This window comes from Thrips palmi, unplaced genomic scaffold, assembly GCF_012932325.1.
Source record: "Thrips palmi isolate BJ-2018 unplaced genomic scaffold, TpBJ-2018v1 HiC_scaffold_10, whole genome shotgun sequence".
In the NCBI taxonomy this organism is placed as follows: Eukaryota; Metazoa; Arthropoda; class Insecta; order Thysanoptera; family Thripidae; genus Thrips; species Thrips palmi.
Genome location: NW_023144621.1, coordinates 17853915 through 17879059, shown reverse-complemented (window position 1 = coordinate 17879059; position 25145 = coordinate 17853915). Strand labels below are relative to the sequence as shown.

The window sequence follows — 25145 nt, the reverse complement described above, 5'->3', positions numbered from 1 at the left end:
CTTCTCTATGCACTGCAAGCTCTGCAAGGCTGATTCCTACCAGTGCTCTGTCTCTCTCGCACTCGCCCTGAAGCCGGCGCGCCAGGTTCAAGGTCGAGCGCGTGGGCGGAGAGGGCGCCGTGCCCTGCATGCGAGCGTGGGCGGCCGCGCGGCCGCGAACCCGCGACCCGCGACGCGGTGCCAACCGTCGCGTGCAAGTGCAGTTTGGTGACCGGGAAGAGAATCCGCTTCAAATTTAGTTTCATAAACGTCTCATCGCGATTAGGCCGGGTCGCGAACCACTTTCAAGCGCGACAAACCTGCCACCGCCGCCAGTGCCGGCTAGGGCGTTCTGGGCGTTCCGGGCGTTCTGGGCGTTCCCACGTCGCGTCGCGGCGTTCCCAAACAGCATTGTCCCGTGTGCATGCAAATCGCAACCATATTAGCCATGCAGCCCGCGGGCCGCGGCGCTATCGCCACCAGGAAGGAGGCGCTGGAGCACTCCATCGACACCCTGCCAACGCCACGCCCGCCACGCCCCGCCCCGCGCCGCGCAACGCCTACAAAGAAAGTAGGCATAAAATGAAATGTGTGCGATAAGGTAAGAAATTTTGTTGAAACAGTGTGACTGTGTGAGAGGGACCTTTGCACGCAGTGGCAAAGTCATTCACCACTGCAAACAAAATGACTTCAACTTGGTATGAGGTTTGTTGGTTCTTCAGTCGGTTCTTTCAAAAAAACCGACTAAATTTTTTGCAGTTCGGTCATTTTTCTTCGCCGTTTTCTTTCTGGATAAAAAGAGGTACAAACGTGTCCTCCACAGAAAAGTCATTTCCCTTCTCGTCTGCGGAATTCGTTTTCTTGTTTTCATTTTCATTTTTTTTTGTTTATGGAAGCGCGGCGCTGCGAGGCCCTTATCCCCGCGGAAGGGTTAGCATTTCATTCCGTCTGATGCACTGGCGATGCACTGGCGATGCACTGGACGCCGCAACGCCGCGCACTAGGAAGAAGATAACAATCGGCCGGGCAAGCCGCCTGCAAGTACCGCCGCCACTGCGGTGCACTGCGGCGCACTGCAGACCAAGCAAGGCAGCAAGCCGGCAAACACCGAGTGCAGCAGTGCAGCAGTGCAGCGGAGCAGTGAAAGTGGCGTGGGCTCGACTCCCTTGCGCCTTGCGCCGCACCGTCATGACCGTCATCCCCGGCAACGAGCGCCACGCCACGCCACGCCGCGCCACGCCACGCCACGCCGCGCCACGCCACGCCACGCCACGCCGGGCCACGCCACGCCACGCCACGCCACCCAAACGGACGCCGCAATGTCACGGCCGGCGCCGGGACCCGTTTGGGCGGTCATGTTCACTCTGGGCACGTCTATCGAGCTCCAAAGAGCCTCGAGTTGAACTCGAATCGGGCGCGCCGTGCCGCCGTGGCGCTAATCGATTCCTCGCGCGGCTCGTTGGCACCCTCACATGAGTTCGATTCGAGTCCCACTCGAGAGCTCGAGCGCTGCCGCTGCAGGCACGAGTCATTCGCTTGGCCGCCCAAGCACCGCGGCGTCCGGACGGTCCGGACCGGTCATCGGCGGCGTGAGTTCCGAGTTCCGCAGTCCGGCTCCGCATTGGCGGACGGGACGCGCGGTCGCCGACGTCCCCCGGGACTTTGGCGGAGAAAGCCGCGGCGTGGCAGCGCACTGTCCAGCCCGCACCGCATACGCGGCAGATGAGTGACACGACGGCGCGAATGGCACCTGCAGCCCGGTCCACGGACGACTCTGCGAGGCGGAAAGAATTCCAAAAGCCGCACTCAAAGTGGAGTCTGCGGAGGGAGAGCCATCGGCAGGCCTCGACAGCGCGGAGAGTACGTCAAGCCACCACGGGGGTCATGACGGGCTTCGCCAGCTGCGCTATACGGGTCGCTCGCGGCTGCCCTGCAGGGCTTACGGACCGAACCACTCCTGTGCGACGGGGCACCAGGGTGTTAGGGAAGTGGCTAATCCCGTCGGAGGGCTGCATAGAAATTGGCAGTGGTGCCGATGAAGCCATCCATGGGCGAGTGCGCCACTGCCACACTGTGAGACGAGGCTCCGCCTCACTCTGCATGGCTCTGCATGCGGACCTCCCTTACACGTACGGGCACGTCCACACGTCCTCATCGCTTTCACCCCGCGCACTTTGAAGCCACGACACTGCTAACTAACAGTGTATGAAATTAAGTTGAACACGTTCTGTTACTCTACACAGAGGAAACCAAACAAACAGGAGCAAATTATGGATGAATAAAATAATTTTGTTTTTTGTTTTGTTAGAAATGCCCCGCACGCAGAAGAGCAAATGTCCGTACAGTAATGCTAATAGTTACAACCAATAGTAAAAGTATAATAAGCGCGAGCTGGAAAGTGTGTGCCTGGCTGGACTAGGAGCGCGCGGGTACTTCCCCCGGTGTTTAAGAGTGTGCTTGCGCCCGGCCCAATACGCTGCAGGCCGCGAGAGCCACGATTCGCCGATGCACCAGGAAGCTCCTCGCGCCTGGCTGGGTGCCTGGCTGGGTGCCTGGCGCGGTGTGCCTGGGGCCGCCTTTGGCCCGACCAGTGCGGTGATTCATTAAGCCCGCACCGCGAGCACCACTGCAAAACGGCGTGCAACAAAAGTGCAACAAGCGTGCAGCAAAATAATGCCCGCGCGAAAAACAAACTTGTTGTTTTTTTCTTAGCCGCTAATTAACTTCTTTGTCGCGTCGGCGCGCTGCTTGACAAAACCCGCGACCGTCGCCAGCGCCGCCGCGCCACAATCAAACATCACCGATGCCAATCAGCTTCCCGTTAAAGTCCGTTGCCCCCCCCCCCCTTTTCCTCCTCCCCGGGGATGACGTTGCAAAGCACTCTGCCTGTGGCCTAGTTCCTGCGGCGGTCCGCAATGCCACTGCCCGAAAGAGGCCCGGCGGCCCGGCGGCCAGCCCCACCGCGCGGCGAGGGTGGCGGCGTGGCGCGGCGCGGCGCAGCGCTCCGGATGCGGCGAATGGGTGTAAGCTGCAGCCGCCGATCTCCCAGGCCCGGCCGCTTAGGCCGCAACGCCAGGGCGCTGCAGCCTCGCCTGTTTCCAAATGCGGACGCGGGCTGCAGGCTGCAGGCCTTACTGCAGGCCGCGGGGGCAGATCGGCCCCGCCGCCCGGCCCGCCCGGCTTCCCGTCAGGACTCGGGCCATCTCCCACCAAAATATCGCTCCGCCATCTCACGACTCTGGCGTCGCCGAGGCGTCACGCTGCGCCCCTGCTCGCAGTGCTTGCAGTGTGCTTGCAGTGTGCTTGCAGCAACACGGGGGCGGCGGGCATCGAACATCGAGAGAGGAGGTGGGGGCTGGCTAAGTCAGCCAAACGGAGCACATTTCCATGTCAGTGGAGCGTCGCGGCCGTGGCGGTGCAGCGGTCTTGTGGCGGCGGGGCCGGGCGGGGCGTCCGGGCCATCAGATTGCGGCGAGGAGGTCAACGAGTCGATGCATTACAGTGCACCACACTGCAGCCGAGCGGCCTGGCTCCGCAGCGCTCCGCCGTGAGTAAGCGGGGCGCTAAGGCAACGTCCAGCAAGCGCCCAGCGTGTCGCCATGCCGTGGGAACGCGGAGGGAGGCCCCGGCCCGGACTCGACATGCACCTCCCCGTCGTACTCGTCGCAGTGCACTGCCAATTAGCTGCGGCCGGGCGGAGCGGCGGAGCGCCGTGCGTGCCGCGGGGGCAGTCCCGCCACGCACGCGCGTCGGCGCGTTGCCCGCCCTCACGGCGCTCGCCGCCCGCCTCCGCTACCCGCCAGCCGCCACCAGCTCGACGTGCCTCGCCGCGGTCCGGGCTGCGGCTTCCCTCGCCAAACTTGAACACCCCCGACGACGCTGTGGTCAGTGTTTTGGGGGCCGAACGCGGCCGCGGCTCAGTGGTGCGAGAGAGACAGAGAGGCGAGGCTGACGAAGGCGCAGCCTTGCGGCGCCAAAAGCAGCAGCCCTGTCGGACCGTTTGGAGCGCACCGTACCGCGCGGGGGCCTTGTCCGCCTTGTCCAGGCGGCGCGGCGCGGCGCGGCACGGCGGCGTCCTCTCCCTCCCCGGCCGCCCCGTCGACGACATGATCCACGCGGCCGACATGGTCCGCGGTCCCCGAGACCTTCTAGGCGACAAGGCGACAAAACTGAGGCGGATCCAAGGCTAAGGGCTGCCGGGCTGCCTCGGGCTGCCTGGTGAGGCGTTGACGAGAACGACCCTGAGCACTGGAGCGAGCACGCAGTGCGCAGCCGTCATGGCGCCGTCATGGCGAGGGGAGGAGCGAGAGCCACGCCGATACCCCACGATCAGCCTCACGCACGGGCCGGGGTATCGACGGCGTAGTTTCTCCTGCCACTGACAGCAGCCCCAACAAACACACAGTTTCCGAAGCCGTCTCCGCGACCACTCACTTCAGTGCCTCGTCCGCGAGGAAGATGTGCGCTCGCCTCGCCGCGACCGCCGCGACCGCCGCGACCGCTGCCACACTGGGCAGGCCGGGCTGGGCTCCCCTTTATTTGCAATAACGAGCGTCCCATTGGCCTGCATCGTCTGCATCGCATTGCCACAGCGCGCTGCCTCGTCGCGCCGTCTCTCTCGCACTCACGGGGCGTCCCGCAGGGCCCGCAGGGGTGCGAGAGGGACGGAGCGACTGTTGGGAATCGCCCTGCGGCCGCGGCCCAGTAATGCCATGCAGGCAATGCAGGCCATGCAGGCCAGTGCAGATGCCTTGCGCCTTGCTGCCCCTTGCTGCCCCTTGCCCAAAGGCTGCCAAAGGCCAGGCAGGCCGATGGCCTTTACTGCCGCGTGCCCGAGTGCCCCGGCATCGCGATGCCAAAGCAGCCCGCGTCGTGGAATACGGTCACAGCAGAATTACACGCCGCGTGCCCTTTGTAGTTTATTTTCATTTATTTATTTTTGGCTTTTTTCGGTCGTCCGGCGGGTCGCTCCCTCCACCCTTGGAAGGCACGGAGACGTCCGGAGGGCACCTCGCCTCACGTGCATGCAGCCAGGCAGTCATGCAGTCGCAGCGAGGAACAAAGGCTGTGGCAGGCGGCGCGGCCAGGCGGTGTCGTGATGTCACGCCGACACCGACTGACCCATATTCCGAGGCACCGAGTCAAGCCGGCACCGCCACGGCACCGCCACCGTGCCGTGCTCTCCGTGTACCAGGTCCCCTCACGGGTACACTCTCAGACGCAGCCACGCAGGCCGCGCGACACTGTAACGGTCCACGGGGCACGGCCGGCACGGCCAGCACGGCCAGCACGGCGCCCTCCCCGGCCGCGTGTCGCCACTCGCAGTCCAGTCGATTAGACACACCGCACAGCAGCGACAACGAGACTAGACTCGGACGGCGTCCGCTAGGTTTGATGTGCAGCGCTGCGGCGGCGGCTGGCGAGGCCTGGCAAGGCCGCCGAACGGTCTGCCCGGTCTGCCCCACGTTGGTCATGACAAACAACACGGCGTCTCGATGCAAATGATTCCAATCATGCGAGAGATCCAGCGCTCCGGCACCGGCAGCGCGGATCAGCCTCATGTCAGTGGCGGCAGCCCGCAGCCCGCAAGGTGGCGGTTCGTCACCACACCGTACTACGCGGCGCGCAGTGCGCGGTACACTGTGCGCGGTACACTGTGCGCCCCCCACGCGGAAGCGAGGCGACGTCGCCTTTCTTGGGCGTGCACTGCACAGCGCGCACAGCGCTGGAGCGCGGCCGTGCGTGTGACAGTGTGTTAGTGTTGGCGCGAGTATGAGTAGGCGGGGCGCGGCCAGTGTGCGGGAGAACGATCCTCGCCGAAGGATTGACCAGCAGCCATGCAGCATGCTCGACAAAGCTCGGAAGGACGGGTTAGGTCGGCCTGCTGCCTGCGGCATGCGGGTTAAGTGGGCCTCTGGGACGCGCCAGACGGGCTCGGCGAGCTCACGCACACCAACACACGCACACCAACACACCCACACCAACACACGCGCGGCGCGGCGCACGGTGCGTGGAGAGGCAGCGGAGGGCACCGCGGCACCGCCGCCAGGGCCTCAACGAGGTGCATCCTCAATGCTTCCGTGTGCAGCCGCGGGACCACGCCCCGCCACCACGCCCCGCCACCACGCCCCGCCACCACGCCCCGCCACCACGCCCCGCCACCACGCCCCGCCACCACGCCCCTCACCGCCTTTCCGGGCACACCACCGAGACAAAGCTCGGCCCTGCTCCGATGGACTGCAGTGGCTGCATCGCACTTCGCAAGTTCTTCGAAGTGCTTGGCGGCCCCGCCCCGTCCATCGCAGCCCCGCCCCGCGGCCGCGAGCCAGCCGAGGGGCATAAACCGAATTCCTGCCAGGTGTGGGAAAAGAGGATGCCGGCGGCTCACTTCGGCGCGTTGGTGCGCGACGGCGGCGCGGTGCAGCGGGTCGTTAGCAGGGCGTCGCCGTCTGAGTGGCGGGGCAGGGCGGGGCAGGGCGGGGCGGGGCGGGCGGAAATTCTTTCGCAGTCGTGATTATCATGGGAAGCAAGGGACTTGCACCTGGCGGGCTGGCGGGCGCGCCTCGCCGAGGCCCGCGCCGAGGCCCCAACCCCTGCCAAGTCAAGCACACCGCGCGGCATTCCAAACAGCAACAGGGCCGCGAGTTCCCGGAGTCCAGACTTGCAGACGGCGCGGCACGGCGCGGCAGCAAGGGCCGAGACACTGCAAGACAGGGACGCGATGGGAATACGGGGGCGGCGGGCCGGCGGCGGGCGCAGGGAATCACAGGAGCGGAAAAACATATTCCGAGCACGACGTCCTGCAGCCTGCACTGCAATGCCGCCGGCCGGACGCGCCTCGCCGCGCCGCGCTGGGGCACTGCAAGCAGGCCGCCGGGCTGGAGGGGCTGGAGGCGCGCAGGACCACGACACTGGAGGGACTTGGGAGGCGCCCGAACCGCTTTGGGCGACTTTCCGCGTGTAGGCACAGTGTTGCGCGTAGCCATAGGCCTTTAGGACAGCTTCAGGCAGGACTTCCGAGAGGACCCCACTCTCGGGTGCGCGAGGCCAAGAAAACGGCGAAATTGGCGAAATGCAGCGTGGCGGCCATTACATGTAATGCTTCCAGCAGACATTAAGACTTAAGGCAACCGGCGAGTGCACACCGAGCTGCACGCGGAGCTCCACGCGCCGCCACGACCCATATTGCAGGTTGAGTAACCTCGCGATAAGAGGAAGAGGCAGCCAGGCAGCGGCAGGGCGAGATTACGCGTAGCAAGGCGCCCCTCCACACACACACACACACACACACACACACACACACACACACACACGCGCGGGGCGTCACGGCCGGCTCGCCAGTTTGCCTAGCTTTGCTAATACCAAAGCGGAGCCCCGGCAGCGGCGCAAGCAGTAATTGTTATTCTTATACCTATGTTGGCGCGGAACGGCCGAGGGGCCGCGGACGCAAGCCGAGAGGACACACTCTGAAAACCGTACAAACTATTTTTGGCCTTACGAAGGAAATCAGCTTGTTATAACAAAGTATTTTGAGCATACGTAAGCTTACAAAGAAAATACTTTGAAACTTACGAACTATTTCTTCGTATAACGAAATAAATTATTTCGTACTATATGATCAAAATACTTCGTGAGGTGTGCAGCCTACGCAGCTACGTTTTCGTCGCTTGGTCTCTCTCCTTCTCACTGCTCGTGGAGGGGTGCGAGAGAGAGAGAGACGCGGAGAGAGACGAAACGCCGTGCGGAATCAAATTGCTGTCCTCGCGATTTCCATTTATCCTCCAGCCTCGTGGTTTTCGTCCGGCCCCCAAGCCAATACCCAACCCGCGCTCGGTGGCCGTCTGGCCGGGTCACGCAGCCCATGAAAGGGCGCTGAGGTGTCACAGTGGCGGCGCGGCAACGCCTTGGACAGAATTAATAACGATATCACGCGGGTCGGATCGGATCGCGGTCCGCCCCGCCCCGCCCCGCCCCGCCCCGCCGCGCCAAGGTTACGCCATCGGCTTCGGTTTTACGGTCACCTGGCGGTAGGGAGCGTGGGTGCAGTCTCAGCAAGGTTTGCGGTCGCCGCTCATGGCGGATCGAACAGACAGGCAGACGGGCGAACGCGGACTGGCGAAAAACGAGCACTCCCTTGAAGGTTGTCGAAAAATTGTCAGGGTAACCTAACCAGTTGACAGACCACGCCGTAAAACCGGCATCCGCGCTGCAAACACGCGGCCGTGCGAGGAGAGGCCCTTCGCCTCGTCCTCGCCCATTGTGGTGGCCGCTGTGGGCTGTGGCGGTCCAGCCCGGACCGCGCGGAACGCGAGAGAAGCATGCCGAGTGACAGCGCACTGCGCCACTGGAAACAAAGCGCAATCAATGCTATCGGCAATTAGGCTGCTCCGCGTGGCTCCGCGTGGCGCCGCGTGGCGATTGGCTGGAGGGCAGGGGAGGGGGAGGGGGCATCGGCATTGTTTGGGCCGGGGCGTGACCGCGGGCGTGACATCGAGTCACATCATTACTGCAACCCGCAGAAGCAACCTTTTAATTTCATCCTTTCACGCACTTTCACCCCTTATTGCGTTGGTTTGCGTTCCGCTCCGATGCCGGCCGAGGCTGCCGAGGCTGGCCGGCCGGCCGGCCGTTCGAGCAGGCCGATGGGCACATGTCCATCCCCTCCCCTCCTCCCCTCTGGCCGCTCATCGCACCGCCACGCCGCGCCACGCCGCCAGTCATGAGAAATCTGAGGCGCAGTACGCGCTGTCAGTGCTGTCCACACAAGCGCTGCAATTACTGCAATTAAACCGCGGACACCTGCAGCGTCCTGCAACGCACTCTTACCGCCGCTCTGGTGGCTCTGGTTGCGCGCCCCCGCGTTCAAGTCCCAGGTCGCGGACGTGCGGGGGGAGCTGTGGCGCTCGCAGACTGATGCCGCGAGTCCTTTTCGCCCTCGCGCACCCATAGTGCTTCCCACAAAGGTGCGAGAGAGACCAGAGCGACGGAAACGACCCGCGGCAACAGCCTGCAGTGCTGCGGGGCCAGCCGGGCCTGCCGGGCCAGCCGGACACTGGTGCGGGGGCACAGGACCCCCGCCTTTAGCCTTTCGGCGACGGCCCCTGAACGGTAGGCAACCAGAGGCACTGCCAGCCTGCGGGCAGGCAACAAGCGCGACCGACCCTCCGGACTCCTTCTGCAGGATTTCTGCGCACGCTCAGGCTGCAGCAGCCAGAGGTCGCAGTGTCGAGAACGTGCAAAGGTGAAGGTCCTTGAAGGTCCTCGGTGGGTAGTTTCGCTAGTTTCAGCCGATCGGGGATCTGCGTTTATTCGCGCACGGGCAGGTAACGACGTGGAACCTGGCTCGCGCCGACAGACAGCGCAGCGTTGGTCCGGCGGCGAAAGATAGAGGCTGTCGGAACAAAGAAGACACCAGCGCGCCGCTGCAGGATCATTCCGAACGCGGCTTTCGTCGCTCTGTCTCTCTCGCGCTCAGGGGGAAGGGGTGGAGGTGCGAGAGACACAGAGCCTGCCTCGTGGTCGTGGCTATGCAGCGGCTCCATGGCCTTGACAGTCTCGCGGCGGCCCGAGCCGACACACGCCCCAAGCCATGCCCCAAGCCATGCCCCAAGCCGCAGCACAAAGGCGGAGCGGCGGAGCCAGGCGCGTCGCGCGTCGCACAGCGTTGGCGTCGCGGATGCACATCATTGTTGCGCCCTGCAAGAGGAGACGGCCAAAGTGGCCGCAAGCTGCTGCCTGGCAACGTGCCTCCGCCCGCCCCGCCCCGCCGCCTTGCCCAGCGCGCCCAGCGTCGCACACCGGCCGCCCCAAGGTCAGGCAGGCCACCGCGCCGGTCAAACCACCCGCCGGGCCCCACAGCCGCAACGCCGCCGTGCCGCCCTGCCAGCAGGCCGATGATTCTGAACAGCATGGCAGCTGAGTCGCCCTGCGCCGCCCTGCGCGGACGGACGGTGAAGACCCAACGCCGTACGACAGTTCCCATGCCCATTCATGCCCGTGGTGCCTGGCAGTGCTCGCTGGAGCCAGTGAAAGTCACCCCGCGCCGCCCCGCCCCGCCCGGCTCCAATCATTAGCGGCACGGCAACTGGTTGCCCTAGCAACGCCAGCAGCGGCCAAACCATCGGAATCCCGGATCTCCTGACGTGTGCTGGAAAGGCCGAGGAGTGCGCCGCGCAGTACCGGCAGTGCACTGGCAACGCCTGCAGGCTGCGGGCCTTCAGCGCGTGCAGCACGAGGTGCAGCAGTGCGCCGGCCGACCGCCCCGTCGTTAAACACACAAACCCTTACCACCAAGTGGGATTTCCCCACCTCACAGAAAAAACGACCAGGTGCATAAAACTATACAACGGTTACACGAACCTCCCGCGCCAGCCAGTCGGTCTGCCGCCACTCAGCACTCCGCACCCAGGTCAAACGCCGCGTCCTTTTGCAACCGCAGCACAGCGCCGCCACCGGGACAACCAAGACCAATCACACTTGCCCGTTTTTAAGCCTCTCACATTACCACAACAAAAAACTAAGGCGTGACTCCCGGATTGCCAAACGGCAAGCAACAAGGGACCGCCCGAGGTGTAGACACTACGCGCGGTACGCGGGGGAATGACTGCTCAGCCCCAAAGGGCGCAACCTTCGCTACCTAGTCCGAGACCTAGTCCGAGGCCTAGCCGCCACCCGATGGCCCAATGCTTCGTTATCTAGGCACGACGAAGACTTCCATCAACGGGGCCCGCCCGCGCAACGGACCGGCACCCTGATTCCGAACAGCGTCCTCGTCGCTCTGTCTCTCTCTTGCACTCATAGGGCGTTTCGTCAGGGTGCGAGAGAGACAGTGACAAAGCGCCGATCGGAATCGGTCTGCTGGATAGCGTCTCGACTTAACGCCTGTCACACCGGGAAGAATCTCTAAGGCACGAAACCAGCAGCTCGCCTACACATCTTCGCCTCCATTCTGGACTAGCTGGCCAGCCCGATGGGTTGCCTACCCCTCAGGATGCAGCTCCACCTCTTTAGACACCTCTTCATTGACTTATAACTGAATTCCCTTCCCTTTCGACGGGGGTGTCGATCAAAGCATTTCGCACGTCCTCCCCTTAACTCAATTTCGTGACAAAGGCAAGAGTCCTGACTGAACCGCGTTGGACGGGATGGGTTTTCCTACCCCGCGTGAACGCGGTCCCTTGAAGTAACGACACCTCACCCCCTCCCCACACACTTCTCGCGTACGCGGCGCACCAAACTGTCCTCAGACAAAGGGTTTGCACACAGCGCGACGCGACTGGCAGAACGTACCTCGTATCGATGGGCCTCTTCCTGCAGTGACGAACCGGCCGACCTGGGACTTCCCTCCTCGATGCTTATCCTTTGGGTGATGACAACAGTGGCGGCAGTCACTCTACATGTATCTCTCTCGGTCTCTGACGCACACACAGACACACGCTCGCGCACGCGCGACACCCGGCAGAGGCAACGTTAGAGTGAAACAGAAACGGTGATAGGAAAGCTCATCCTGCCCGCGCAGAGCCCGGCAACTCACTGACTGACTCTCGGTCGGTTCTCCCGCTCCTGAGCCAGTCCGGACTGCCCGCCCGCCCGAGCCAGTCCGTGGCAAGCTTCCCACTCCAGCCGCCAGGGAGCGCGCCGCGCAGTCGTGATACCACCACAGATCCCTTATCTGAATTTCCAGCAAAATTCGGCTTGGCCGCTGCATATTATTTTAATCCGCCTCTTTCACTAAATAGAAAAGATAACATTCATTTGCTTTTTTCCTTTTCCCGGAAAACAGTGCTTTATCCCACCATCTTAGAATCTATAAGAAGGTCTCATTTCTGTATCATCCAAGAGTACCCAGAGGGAAGTCAAAAGATTTGAACGTCAGGCGGTCGATTTCAAGCAAGATTTGGCGCTGAAATGCTGAGCGACACTAGCGCTGCGGTGGCGTTGGGGCGACTTACAGGGCAGCGACTTGGGCGCTCCCTCGTGGTGCCTTGGCGCACTCGACAGCCTTGTAACTTGGAGTGTCATCAGCTGTCCGCTGCCCGGCTGTCTTCTGTCCGGCCGTGGTCTACGCGCTGGCTACTGCTACTCCTACTTCTGATATCGACGTCGGGGACGGGGCGGAGCGGAGACAAGTTGTCTGACAACCGGCCTAGAGTGTTTGCCAGTCACTCGCGGCTCGCCCACTCCGTGGACTGCGTTCTGACCCCTCTGACCTCGACCGTCTTAAACCGTTCTTGGGAAACTTGAACTCGTTCAAAATGTCCAAGGTTTCGTACAGCCAACAGTTCATCATTGGCGGTAGTGCAGGGTGAGTGCTACAGTGCCCCTCGTGGCTCACCTTGACTTTATTCCTTCGGATAAAGCCGGCAGCATCTGCTCTACTGCCTATCACCCCAGCCTCGTCTTTTGAATGCCCTTTTGGACCTGTTACAATGTCACACTGCCTCACTGTTTCAAATATTTATTTTGAGAATGACAATAATAGAATCTTGAAACTTTCCTCTCCTATTTATGTCTTATATCAATATGATTTGATCAAAGGCTGTTCTCGTGGCTCGTTCAATGAGTGGTTTCGACGTGTCCCATGAAGAAATTCATACTGTTGTTTACTCAAAGTAGCATGGTTCTAACTAGGGCTATTAATTTGTGTTGCAGGAGTCTGGCTACTTGCTTTGTACATCCTATGGATGTTGTTAAAAATCGGATGCAGGTTAGCGGTATCGGTTCGAAAGTGAAGGAACATAAGACCAGTTTCCATGCAATGCGAGCAATTCTTAAGAATGAAGGACTAACGGCAATGTATTCTGGTTTGACTGCTGGACTTCTGAGACAGGCCACATACACAACAACAAGATTAGGTGTCAACAACATCTTGACTGATGTAGCAACGTCGGTATTGCAGTGTTGATACATAATTGTTTTGCTGACCTTTTGAAGATGGTATTATGTTTGTAATTTTTATTTTCAGGAGTAATGGAGTAAAACCAAACTTCATGCTGAAGTTGATGGTTGGTGCGACTGCTGGTGTCGTTGGTTCCTTTGTAGGAAATCCTGCCGAGCTTGCTTTAGTTCGCATGACTACAGATGGGAGACTACCCCCTGCTGAGCGCAGGAACTATCGCAATGCCATAGTGGCTCTTGTTCGCATTGTTCAGGAAGAAGGATTTCTCGCTCTCACAAAAGGAGCAGTGCCCACTATGGGCCGTGCTGCTGTTGTGAATGCAGTACAACTTGGAACTTATGGGGAGGCCAAGGAGCGATTCCTTGAAACTGGTATGTTCTTTTTTTGTTTTGTTTTTTCAGCAAGATAGTATAATATTATGGCCTGTCACATGTTACTTTGTAGGCACTCACATTTGAATATTATCTTGTAGGCTACTTTCAAGAGGGTATCAAACTTCACTTCTGCGCAAGTATGATATCTGGGCTCGCCACTACTATTGCATCCATGCCACTTGATATTGCCAAGACTAGGTAAGTGTGATTATGAATAACAAATGCCAGTATATTCACCTGTTAGTTTTTATCGATGGACAGGTTTCTTAATTCTGTTCTATTTCCCTTCCAGGATTCAAAATATGAAGGTGATTGATGGTAAACCTCAATTTTCTGGCACTGCAGATGTTCTCAAGAAAGTTGTTGGTCAAGAAGGAGTATTTGCCTTGTGGAAGGGATTCACCCCTTACTATGCCCGTCTGGGACCCCACACTGTCCTCACTTTCATATTCATGGAACAACTAAGGAAACTGTTTTAGGTCCAAGAGTGAAGTGGGTTCCAGCAGTATGACAAATAGTGACAGTATTTCAGCTTTTCTGCTACACTGTTGCTTTGTTTTTGGTGCATTTTTGTTTTTGTCTAGAAGATTCTATTTTTGTGGTTGGATTTTTAAAAAGTAATTTGCCCCCTGTACTCTTGCCTTTGTTACGTTTTTGTTAAATTTATTGACATTCACATTCCATTTATTGTTTTGATCACTGTGTACATATTTGTACTTAGAACTTTGCATTTTTATTGAACATTTTGGTCCTCTACTGTGTACTTTTCTTACTAATGTTTGTTCAATTGAAGGTGTGTTAACATAGTTGGGCTATATTTGGTCTAGTCATGTTTAAATGAGTATGTAGGGAATAAGTAACAAACCAGAGTCAACTATTTATTGAAAACTTGGTTACCTTTTTTTAAAAATGCGCTTGCTATTTTTTAACACTTTATTTTAATTCCATCTAGAGGGGAGAGGGGTCATATTTTGTGCATGTGTCAAATGAGGCTGTACCTGGATTTACATATTGTCGACAATAAATAGATAATTATACCTCTTGGAATTATTACGGTTCCCATTGGTTACATGGTGTGGTTTATGTGCCAGAAAGTTGGATTTTGCATCACGAGCTCATCTAGCTTAGATGTTAGGATTTTCATTCGTGTTTGCCTGTCTCATGTTAAGGTTCATTATGTAAACGCAATACCTGCACATGATGTAATTCAATTTTTTTATTTTATTTTTAATATATAGAACAAGAATTAAGCATCAATGAACTTCAATAATTTTACCAATAACGTTCCTCAATCCTGAAAATTTCCATTTTTCTGTTGATGTTCTAGCTCCCTTCACTAGAGGGATCTGAGTACCTTAATGGGAAGTGACAAGCTGCATTGAACAAATACCTAACAAAAACTGCCACAGTTAAAGCTACAGCTACATATTGCGCCACTGCCATAATTCTCTGATTACAATACACAATGTCGGATAATTAGAACTTCCAACTATGCTAAAGGTCAAAACTGAAGACAATTAAATTAAAACACTCGAGATAAAAAATGTAGAGCATGTTGAAGCACCTTACCTCCAATGCTTGCTCTATTCTGCTTTGGCTATGATGGAAAACTTAAGGATTAGTGAGAAACAAGACAAAATCTCTCAGGAGACTAACATTCAACAACACTTACACTTTTTTTGTTTTCACAAACTTGTTTTAAAAGAATTTTTTTTTGGACGGTTCTCTAGAATACTTGACAAATTAATATGGGACACACACACATGGAGAAGGGAGGGGAGACAACAGTTAGGTCGAACAAAAGCATTACTACTAAGAAACTCCAAATCTCTCCTATCAGAGCTAACTCAGTATAACACACGACACACAAAATAACTATACGATGTGACATCATTAACACTTTGCTAAAGGGGTTAACATTAACATGTGCAATTCATTTTTTTTTAAGAAGAAAGTTGAAGATATTACAATATGAATGATTCACCAAGTTTTGATCCACTACCCTCCATAAAATTAGATTATGGCCAGTTCCTCTAAAGGCATCCAGTAAAACAAGAACAATGAGCTTAAAGCACATAGATCTGAGTAAAAATAAATCTAGATGGTTTAAAAAACAAAATTAACAAGTAACAATAATTTAACAACAGCAAATTAGTGAGCCACATAGCAGCACTGGATAAACACATAGAATAAATTAAATTAAAAGGAAATAGCTACTTAGCAGTACAAAGGGGGAAAACAAGGATGAACTAATATCACAAATTCTGTTATTGGCACACATACATTTAGTAATACATTACAATAAATAGTTAACATACAACATACTTCTAAGTATGACATTTTCTTGATTGGGAATGTGCTCATAGGGATAAGGCAGTTTTCAAAGGGGGATGGGATAATCCTAGAGGTATGTTTCTTTTCTTTTAGCACCATAAACAGAATAACATTAATACACTGAAAAAACAAAAACAGAAAAGAAGATTCTTAAGCATTAGCAAACATTACAGTTGCAAACATACATGGCACCAACCAAGTTGGGGATTCTCCAAATGTCATGCATGGCATAGTTGTAAATTCACATTCAGTAAACTGATTTTCTCACCAGTGGCAGTATACAAATCATATCACAGCCTCCAATTTCTAAATAAAACATGTGACAAACTGTCATCTTTTAAAAACAAGCTGCTTACATCATATTTATGGCTAAATGTTTGGGTTTCAATGGAAAGATTCATTTAGCACACTCCGTACTCTCCTGTTAATTAAATCCTACCGATCTAGATATGAAAAAGCAGAGGTAAAGAACTTTTATCAACAATGATTAACTGCAACTTTCAATGTGGAACATAAGCAAGTTTATTCTCATTAGAAAGTCTCTTTTTTGTCTTGTTTTGTCTTTTTACAATTATGTCTATACGTCGCACTTATTTAATCAACTGTGAAATCGGCTCTGAGCAAAACAATTGTAGATCATTTTCTTCTTTCATTTGGTTTGTTTAAAGATGATTAGTACAGGCATCTTTGAAATTAGATGCATTAAATGGAACAAAGTAATCATCATGCAAAAATCGAACAATTGATTCTATAGGACATAAAAATGACGAGTTACTTTTACGATGAGAAGAAGATGAAACATTGAGAGCTGGATCAACTTCCTCCGCACGAGAGTTGTGGTGAGTATGAGGATGAACGACAGTTGACCCTCCATGTCGACAACAAACAACATGGTTGGTGAGATCCCTACCATTGAAAACAAGTCGGAAGAAATAATCTTTGGCTGCAGGTCCATCTTCATGCTGAGAAGATCCAGTTGGTTCACTGGTGGATGGATGTTCTGAAGTTTTACTGCGATATACCTGTGATACACAAAAAATATGCGACCTTTAGCGTAGAGAAACAGTGATAATGGGATAAAAAATCAAGAAACAAAAATAGAGACGAACCTCAATAACAAGTCTAGAAGCATAATGGGGAGCTGCTGTTTCAGCAATAACACCTAATGCTCCAGTTAGATACTGCAATGTTTTGTCATGTCCAGAGTATATTACAATACGAGGTTTCCCTTCAGATACCATCTTCAACAAATATCCCACCACACTTCTTAGCAACCCATATGCTCGAAGCAGACAGGATCTTTTCAAACTCTGACTCTTGACATATAAGCGTTCTTCCCATTCAGTATATGCAAATAGACTGGTTACTTGCTCAGGCCGAACACATATTTCCTGTAGGAAGGAGTTTTTGAATTTTAAAATGCATAAGTGTAAATAGATTTTACACAAAATAAAAAATTAATAAAAAATTGGAGCAAGAGCTTTGAATAGATAACTTACCTTGTTTAACAGCCCTACATCAAGGCATGGTAAAGGAGCGCCATGGCACACATAAGCAAGAAGTGCGTCCCTCAAAGCGTGAGGGTCTGATAATAAAGTCTTGTCAGGTGACTCATATACAATTGATGCAGCAGATCTGACCAGTTTCATCACAGCTGGGTGAGATCGAAAATGTTCAGCTGCTTCAACGCTCACTTGATGGCGGTACTTCTCAGCAGCAGGGCACGCACAGTCATTAAAACAAAAGGCCAAGCTCTGACTAGGACGTAATGTAACCTGATAAAATTTAATAATACAAGTCAAAGATGCAAATAGAACCACAGTCTTAAATTGTCCTGAGCAATTAATAATATTATTTCACCTTGTGGAGATCATCAAGAGAGAGAAAGCTGTATAAGAACGCGAGGGCACTCTGAAACGTGCGCCTATAATGGGTGCTGTACACGACTACATCTTCTGCAGTTAAAGAGCCCGTCCCAATACCCAATTTTTCAGCATATGCTGCCTTAAGAATCTGGCCAGTCCTAAGAAAGCAAGAATTTATAGAGTTTGAACTTGCTGATAAATTCCACACTGCAAAAAAATGATAAGAATATACTAATACCTGAGAAGCTGGGTGACTCCAACTGGAGTCAACTGTCCAAGGCTACATTCACCACTGCTGGGTGGAACCAGAGGAAAGGCATGGAAAGGCCCAAGCAGCTGCCATAGAAAGTTATTGCTCAATTTGTCACTTCCTCCACCCCCACCACCAAGACCGGCTGCTAGTGACGCATTTTGAAGGAATGCTTCATATGCAGCATAACCAGCATCCCATTCACCATTTGTTATGTCAGGACTTAGCAAGTCCCCGGCACAGTTTACACTACTTATGTTCCGTACGTGCATAAGTGGCCCTCGGTCTCCATGGCGAAGAAATACTACAGCACCCACTAGAGTAAAATTATCATCAACTTGTCCTGAAAAAGTTGTATACAGGCACATTAGGCTGAATGAGCTGAATGACTGATACAAAATAACAATGCCTAATATAATTTCCTTACCCTCACTCCCCAAGTTAATATCTTCAGGGGGATTACACAGACGATAAATTCGACGACCTTTAATTTCAGGCTTTAGGTCCTTAGGGAAACCTCTTACAAAGATGTCATTAGATGAGTGCTTGTAACCTTGACCACCATCTTCTGTCCCAATATACTTGTACATGCCTAAAAAATCAGGTAAGACAAAATCATTAACTATAAAGACATGTAGGACCTGGTATTAAATACAAGCATACAGGATTAAAGGAGAATTCAATTACATAAAATAAACCAAGCTCACCTCCAACCATAAGAAATATCCAGACGCTAAGAATGAGGTAGCAGTACAAGACACGATGTTGTGACAACAACTTCATCATAAAGCCTGGCAGCATCTTGAGATACCTACACAGTGACAGAATAAACAAACCCTTTGACATTCATTATGATTCATCAAAACGAGACAAATGGACATAGAGGTCAAAGGATAGGAAAAAATATTTCAAAAATAGATTTGTACTCACCGTTAGTAGCAATCAAAATAGATAAAGGATAGAAGAATGGTAGCAAAACTTATTGAAAAAACATTTGTTTGGATAGGAATAGATAATAGGTGGGCTCCATTTTTGTGTCTGCTATGTGCAAGCCCCACGTTACTGAGTTTTCATGAACCACACACTTTGGGCTCGCAGGTGCGAGCTTCACGTGCAATCCACCAACAATAAGGGATCCATTCATCAATGCACAAAGATAAAACTAGCAGTTGTACAAATCGGTAGCAGACCAAAATTGATAAACGTCAGGTCAGTTTTCTCTCCTCTTCTGCTACTTCTTCTTTCAGTGGTTCTTCTCTGATCGGTTGGACAAAGGAGCTGCCGCTAAGATAACCCTACTATTTCTCTGTGTAGTTACTTAAGATCGTAAGGCATTATTTGTTAAAGAAGTCGAGATAAAATTTTAAATATTTTTTATCTAGAACAGAGATTTAAACAATAAATCAATGAATTTAGAAATAGTTGCTCCCAGTAGAATCTAGGAGGCCACGCTGAGCGTCGGGTTGGCGGGAGCGCGGGAGGCGGGGAGAGGGAGGGCTTGCAGCGCATGCGCATCAAGCTTTGTTGAGTGCAAGCAAGCGAGGCTGCTGTCTTTCGTCGCCCGTCGCGCCGCTCAAAGTTGCGTCGTATTTGGGCTGCTCTTCGCGTTATCAGCGCGCTTTTTCGTCCCAACTGTCCCAAGAAGGCTTTCCAGTGGCGTCCTCACGCAAAATGACGGAAAAGGACGGAGGTAATTCTACAATGAAGGCTATCTGTCTTCTACTTTTGTTGTGACGCTTGCTGCTACGGTGCCGGCAAGGTGGCGCTAGAATTTAAGCGCGCACCGCCGGCCCCCTAAATTTAACCTCTTGGCTTCGCTCAACTGATCATTTTCCCTTAAACCTCATCCTCCCATACTCTTGCTCCGCTCCATTGTATGGTTCATTGAGTTAACGCTGTGGCTGAGCGTCGATTTTCCAGTTCGAAACCACCGAACCCGTTTGCCTCCTACTCATTTGTGTATTTATCTCCTCAACATATTATTTTAGTCTCTTCTTGACCTGCAGTTTCAATCTTCTTCCGTCTTTCCTCTAGATAATTTAGCTGTTCTTCTTTGCTCATCTACCTTAATTCCTACCTATCTTACCTAACCCTTAAAAATTGTCCTTTCCATTGTCTCAGTGTTTTCCGTGTCCCATTGAATTATGGAAGTGGCTATTTTTATTCTCTTTTATTCTGATTGTTTGGTTAGTTTGAATGGATAGTTCTTTATATCTTGTTTGTTCTTTAATCGCATTCGTATACATGAAGAATTTTCACATCAGTGTCCGTCTCGCATTGACTTTCTACAGATTTGCCTCTTCCAAGATTTTCGCGCTTTTCCTCTTGTTGCATGATCTTGCCTTTCCATTTTTAAAATTTTCCTATGTGAATCTAAGTCTATTTTGTTCTTGATTTTCAGAAGCGTTCGATGATGCCGTCGAAGAGAGGGTCATCAACGAAGAATACAAAATCTGGAAGAAAAATACACCGTTTCTGTATGACCTTGTCATGACACACGCCCTCGAGTGGCCTTCGTTAACAGCACAGTGGCTTCCTGATGTCACTAGGCCTGAAGGAAAAGATTACTCTGTGCACAGACTCATTTTGGGAACCCATACGTCAGACGAACAGAATCATCTACTAATTGCCAGTGTGCAGCTGCCAAATGAAGATGCCCAGTTTGATGCTTCACATTATGATAATGAGAAAGGAGGCAAGTTTACTTGTAGCTCTTTGATATTTACATTGAATTAATCCAGTTTACCTAAATGTTTTAATTTTCATCTTATTTGTTTTTATACTAGAATTCGGAGGTTTTGGTTCTATCAGTGGAAAAATAGAGATTGAAATTAAAATTAACCATGAAGGTGAGGTCAACAGAGCCCGCTATATGCCTCAGAATCCTTGCGTTATTGCCACCAAGACACCATCAAGTGATGTCCTTGTGTTTGATTACACCAAACACCCTTCCAAGCCTGATCCCAATGGAGAGTGTCACCCTGACCTGAGGTAATTACACTTGGCTCATGTCTTGGCTGTCCAATTGCAGCATACATTTTTCATCATAATTTCTCTCTGATTTCAGATTGCGTGGTCATCAAAAAGAAGGCTATGGTCTTTCTTGGAATCCGAACCTAAATGGATATCTCTTGTCAGCCTCTGATGACCACACCATCTGTTTGTGGGATATCAATGCAACTCCCAAGGAGAATCGTATTATTGATGCTAAAACTATCTTCACTGGCCACACCGCTGTTGTTGAGGTGTGTATGAAGAATATCAATTTTTCCCTGTCTAATATCTAGCTTTGGAGAATCGATTTATCATCCTTTAAATTGTATGTTTTTTATTTTTTATTTCTAGGATGTTGCATGGCATTTGCTCCATGAGTCCCTCTTTGGTTCAGTTGCTGATGATCAAAAACTTATGATTTGGGATACACGATCCAACAACACCAGCAAACCCTCCCACACGGTTGATGCTCACACTGCAGAGGTCAACTGCCTGTCTTTTAATCCATACTCAGAGTTCATTCTTGCAACTGGAAGTGCTGACAAGGTAAGTCCTGGTTTGCCTCATTACTGTAAAATGCATTGATATTATTTAATTCTTTTTCTTCCCCCTTCCTTCACCTAGACTGTTGCTCTGTGGGATCTAAGAAATTTGAAGCTGAAACTACATTCATTCGAGTCGCACAAAGATGAAATTTTCCAGGTATGCCTGTTTTACTCAACTAGTGTAGAGAAATGAAAGTATATAGATTATTAATATTTTACATTGATTTACAGGTTCAATGGTCCCCTCATAATGAAACGATTTTGGCGTCAAGTGGCACAGACAGGAGACTGCATGTATGGGATCTCAGCAAGATTGGAGAAGAGCAGTCGAGTGAAGATGCTGAAGACGGACCGCCAGAACTGCTGGTACTTACAATCTCCTCTAAATTTGAGTGGGGGTATAGTTAATTCAATCTCCTCAATCATTTAATGCTGTCCCTGTCTTCGTTTCAGTTCATTCATGGAGGCCATACTGCTAAAATATCAGACTTCTCTTGGAATCCTAATGAACCCTGGGTCATTTGCTCAGTTTCTGAGGACAACATCATGCAGGTATTCCATCAGGATTAATTACCTTATGAAACTTTAAATCAATTTTTTTTTGGTAACAATATTTTTTTTTCTCAGGTGTGGCAAATGGCAGAAAATATTTACAATGATGAGGAACCAGAGACCCCAGCAAATGAACTGGAGGCAGCAGCATCTTAAAGTCTTGTTTATCTTTTATTATTACCTATCATTATTCATGTTCTGCAAGCTTGTATGCTTTTACTGCAATTTTTTCTCCATTGTGATTCATTTATTTACCAACAATCATTAATTAAATTTTAGAATTGTACCTGCAATCCAACTTTATTTCAGCTATTCCCCTCCCACCCACTAGTGTCGTTCATTTGTGATAGTTTGTGATCTTTCGGACGTATCGCTTCGAACGGTAACAGAGACTAGCTACTCATCTGCCGACCGGGTACGTGTTCGGAGGCAAGTTCCCGCGTTCTTGCCTCCGTAACATTCACTAGATTGAGATTCAGATACACTTTCACGTTTCACAGTTTCACGAGCAAGCAGTTTCTCATACAAACAAAGGTACTTGGCAGCGGTCCGGCGGCTGGCTGGCCTGTTGACCCGGTTGAGTTTGTTGTATTATTCATCAGCTGATTTCCCAAACTGCTAAGGATTCTGAATACAATCCTGTCCATTGGTGCATGTTAAAACATTTGTAATCCTAATGTAAATTTACATTCAGTCAGACAGAAAGCTGTTACTACCTGGCAAGGCCACATAGTGATGTGATGACTGATAAGATTGCAACATACAGTCAATCCAGACTTCTCTCTCTATACATGTCAGATTCATTCCTTTCGCATAAACAGTATTGCATGCTCGATGTGTGACAGACAGTTCTGGTATCTTGATAGCCAGGACATGGTAGGGTAACTAACTACGTCAAGGAGGACAACCAGAACAAGTGTTCCAGCCTGTTTCCAAAATGCACCGCTTTGCCTTCTCTATCACAAGGAATACCCGGTCCTTTGTTACTTCTCCTGCCTTGAGCGAAAGTACCAAAATATGTGTAGTCGGTGGTGGACCTGCTGGTTTCTACGCAGCCCAACACATAGTAAAGGTTTGTTCTTGCATTGTTGACTCAAGTCAACAAGTCTTAACAAGTTTACAAAGACTTTTTTTAAAATTACATTTGTTTCATTTAAAAGGCACTACCCAACAGTGAAATTGATATCTTTGAGCGTTTACCTGTTCCGTTTGGTTTGGTGCGATTTGGTGTGGCTCCCGATCACCCTGAGGTGAAAAATGTGATAAATACTTTCACTAAAACGGCTAAAAATCCCCAAGTAAGATTTGCAGGAAATGTTAATTTTGGAACTGACGTGTCTCTACAAGATTTGAAGGAGGCATATCATGCAGTTTTATTAGTAAGTTTGCTTTTAATTGGAGTTTAAGCATTTATAGTACTTTTTAAAAATTTATGTCACTGCTTGTGCTATTTACTAGACGTATGGAGCTGAAGAGGATAAAACTTTTGGCATTCCTGGTGAAAATTTAAAGAATGTTATATCAGCAAGAGAGTTTGTTGGGTGGTACAATGGACTTCCACGAGACAAGGACCTTGATGTAAACCTTAATAATGAAGATGTTGTAATCCTTGGTCAAGGTAATGTTGCTGTTGATGCTGCCAGGATGTTACTTTCACCTATCGATGAGTTAAAGGTAGTCAGAATTATTTTATGTTTTTAATTTATCTCTTAAATGCTTACGTTTTTATAGATTCTTCCTGTTTTTTCTTCCAGAAAACAGATATTACTGAACATGCTTTGGCTAGGCTTGCCAACAGTAAAGTAAAAACTGTGTACTTGGTTGGTCGACGTGGACCACTGCAAGTTGCGTTCACAATCAAAGAGTTGCGAGAAATGATCAACCTGAGAGACTGCTCCACTGTGTTTGAAAAGGATCATTTTGAAGGGGTTCCAGAAACTATTCCAAGTATGTTTTATTTTAATAATGTATTTGCCTCTCTTTATGTACCTTTTATGCAGATTTGAAATGTTTCAAATTTTTTATCAGAGTTGGTTCGTCCAAGAAAGAGACTTACTGAGCTTTTAGTCAAAGCTGCACTGGAAGCTAAAACAGTTGATTCGCCAACAAAAACTTTCCGCCCACTATTTTTGAGAAGTCCCTTGTCATTTGTGGGTGATTCTAATGTGACTGGGGTGAAGTTTGGCATTAACTCCCTTCAAGGTGCAGACCTTGAAAGCCAGCAAGCTATTGCTACAGGCAAGACAGAAGAGATACCATGTGGAATGGTCCTGCGAAGCATTGGTTACAAAAGTGTATGTGCTGATCCAACAGTACCATTTGACAGCAAAAGGGGTAAAGTTATGAATGTAAACGGCCGTGTGGATAAAGGTAAAAATATTACTGTATTTCTCAGTTGTGTGTCCCTTTTTTTCTATTTATCATAGAACATAAAGTTAATTTAGAAATATGTCCTTTCTAGGTGTGTATAGTGCTGGTTGGCTATCAACTGGCCCAGTTGGAGTTATCCTGACAACTATGTCTAATGCATTTGAGACCGGATCAAATGTTGTTACTGATGTGAAAAACCAAGTGATTGACACATCTGTTAAAAAACATGGCTTTTCTTCCATCAATTCTAAGTTAAAAGCCAAAGGTATATTATGAGCATCAGCATCTAATGTAATTTTTTAGATTGCTGTTGAGAATAAGCTGTGATTAAACAACAAAAACAATTTCAGGTGTGCAGGTTGTTTCATTTGAAGATTGGGAAAAAATTGATCAAGAGGAAATCAAACGAGGCAAAGCTGTGGGTAAACCACGTGAGAAGATAATTAACATTCAAGAAATGTTGAGCATTGCAGAAAGTGGGAATACAATTGCTCTAAAGAGCTAAGTTAGGGAAGTAACGAAACCATATTTTTTCTTTCTCTTTTCCTCAAATTTTTAATTGATCAATGATATTTTTAATGTTACATATTTTGTGATAACAAATTTATATTATGTTATTATTATTATTGGACACTCCACCACTTCTCGCGTATTCAAAATCACGCCCAGTGGCTGGGGCAAAGGCCACCTTGACCCTGCCGGTATATTTAAAGCCCGCCGGAACGGGCGCCCCTGGGTGTCAACCTGCAATGAGTGGCAAAAAAAAGAGAATGGGGTTAGTGGGCCGGGGGCAAGGGTGGGAGAACGACCACCGGTTACAAAGTGACTTATCAGCAATGTCCGGCCCCCTCCGCTACCGTCGCGGAAGGGCGAGGATCATACAGGGCCTGGGGTGGCGGTAGCTCCAAGGGGACCACGCAGCCAGGAGGGAAGTCCCTTCGCTCCCTCCCGGCCGCCCTCTCTCATGCAGCGGGGAAGGCGGAA

At 51.0% G+C, this 25145-nt stretch overlaps 5 protein-coding genes across 5 annotated transcripts in view; 3 read left to right on the top strand and 2 right to left on the bottom strand.

Moving 5' to 3' along the window:
• LOC117649967 (SH2 domain-containing protein 4A-like) overlaps positions 1–11544 on the bottom strand; it is a 31780-nt gene extending 20236 nt beyond the window's left edge. The window contains exon 1 of the mRNA XM_034393210.1: positions 11269–11544. The gene's annotated coding sequence lies outside the window, so the exon portion shown is untranslated. The remainder of the gene's footprint in view (positions 1–11268) is intronic.
• A 429-nt stretch (positions 11545–11973) lies between these two features.
• On the top strand, positions 11974–14288 carry LOC117650061 (mitochondrial 2-oxoglutarate/malate carrier protein-like). The gene is made up of 5 exons (XM_034393345.1): positions 11974–12283; positions 12631–12864; positions 12944–13248; positions 13350–13449; positions 13544–14288. Exons 1-5 carry the CDS (start codon positions 12234–12236, stop codon positions 13728–13730), a joined length of 876 nt encoding a protein of 291 aa, XP_034249236.1. The 5' UTR covers positions 11974–12233; the 3' UTR covers positions 13731–14288.
• Positions 14289–14890: 602 nt separating this feature from the next.
• On the bottom strand, positions 14891–18992 carry LOC117649990 (2-phosphoxylose phosphatase 1). Its single transcript, XM_034393229.1, has 8 exons — positions 18631–18992; positions 18408–18511; positions 18128–18292; positions 17689–18043; positions 17446–17608; positions 17085–17360; positions 16695–16976; positions 14891–16607 (listed from the first exon to the last, which is right to left on the bottom strand). Exons 2-8 carry the CDS (start codon positions 18499–18501, stop codon positions 16248–16250), a joined length of 1695 nt encoding a protein of 564 aa, XP_034249120.1. The 5' UTR covers positions 18502–18511; positions 18631–18992; the 3' UTR covers positions 14891–16247.
• Positions 18993–19199: 207 nt separating this feature from the next.
• LOC117650016 (probable histone-binding protein Caf1) lies at positions 19200–22077 on the top strand. Its single transcript, XM_034393265.1, has 9 exons — positions 19200–19390; positions 20102–20395; positions 20487–20691; positions 20768–20945; positions 21046–21240; positions 21319–21396; positions 21471–21605; positions 21693–21791; positions 21867–22077. Exons 1-9 carry the CDS (start codon positions 19372–19374, stop codon positions 21945–21947), a joined length of 1284 nt encoding a protein of 427 aa, XP_034249156.1. The 5' UTR covers positions 19200–19371; the 3' UTR covers positions 21948–22077.
• A 234-nt stretch (positions 22078–22311) lies between these two features.
• On the top strand, positions 22312–24745 carry LOC117649998 (NADPH:adrenodoxin oxidoreductase, mitochondrial-like). Its single transcript, XM_034393242.1, has 7 exons — positions 22312–22863; positions 22952–23170; positions 23250–23465; positions 23546–23738; positions 23820–24161; positions 24253–24426; positions 24512–24745. The coding sequence occupies exons 1-7, from the start codon at positions 22729–22731 to the stop codon at positions 24664–24666; spliced, it is 1434 nt and encodes a 477-aa protein (XP_034249133.1). The 5' UTR covers positions 22312–22728; the 3' UTR covers positions 24667–24745.
• The last annotated feature ends 400 nt before the right edge of the window (positions 24746–25145 follow it).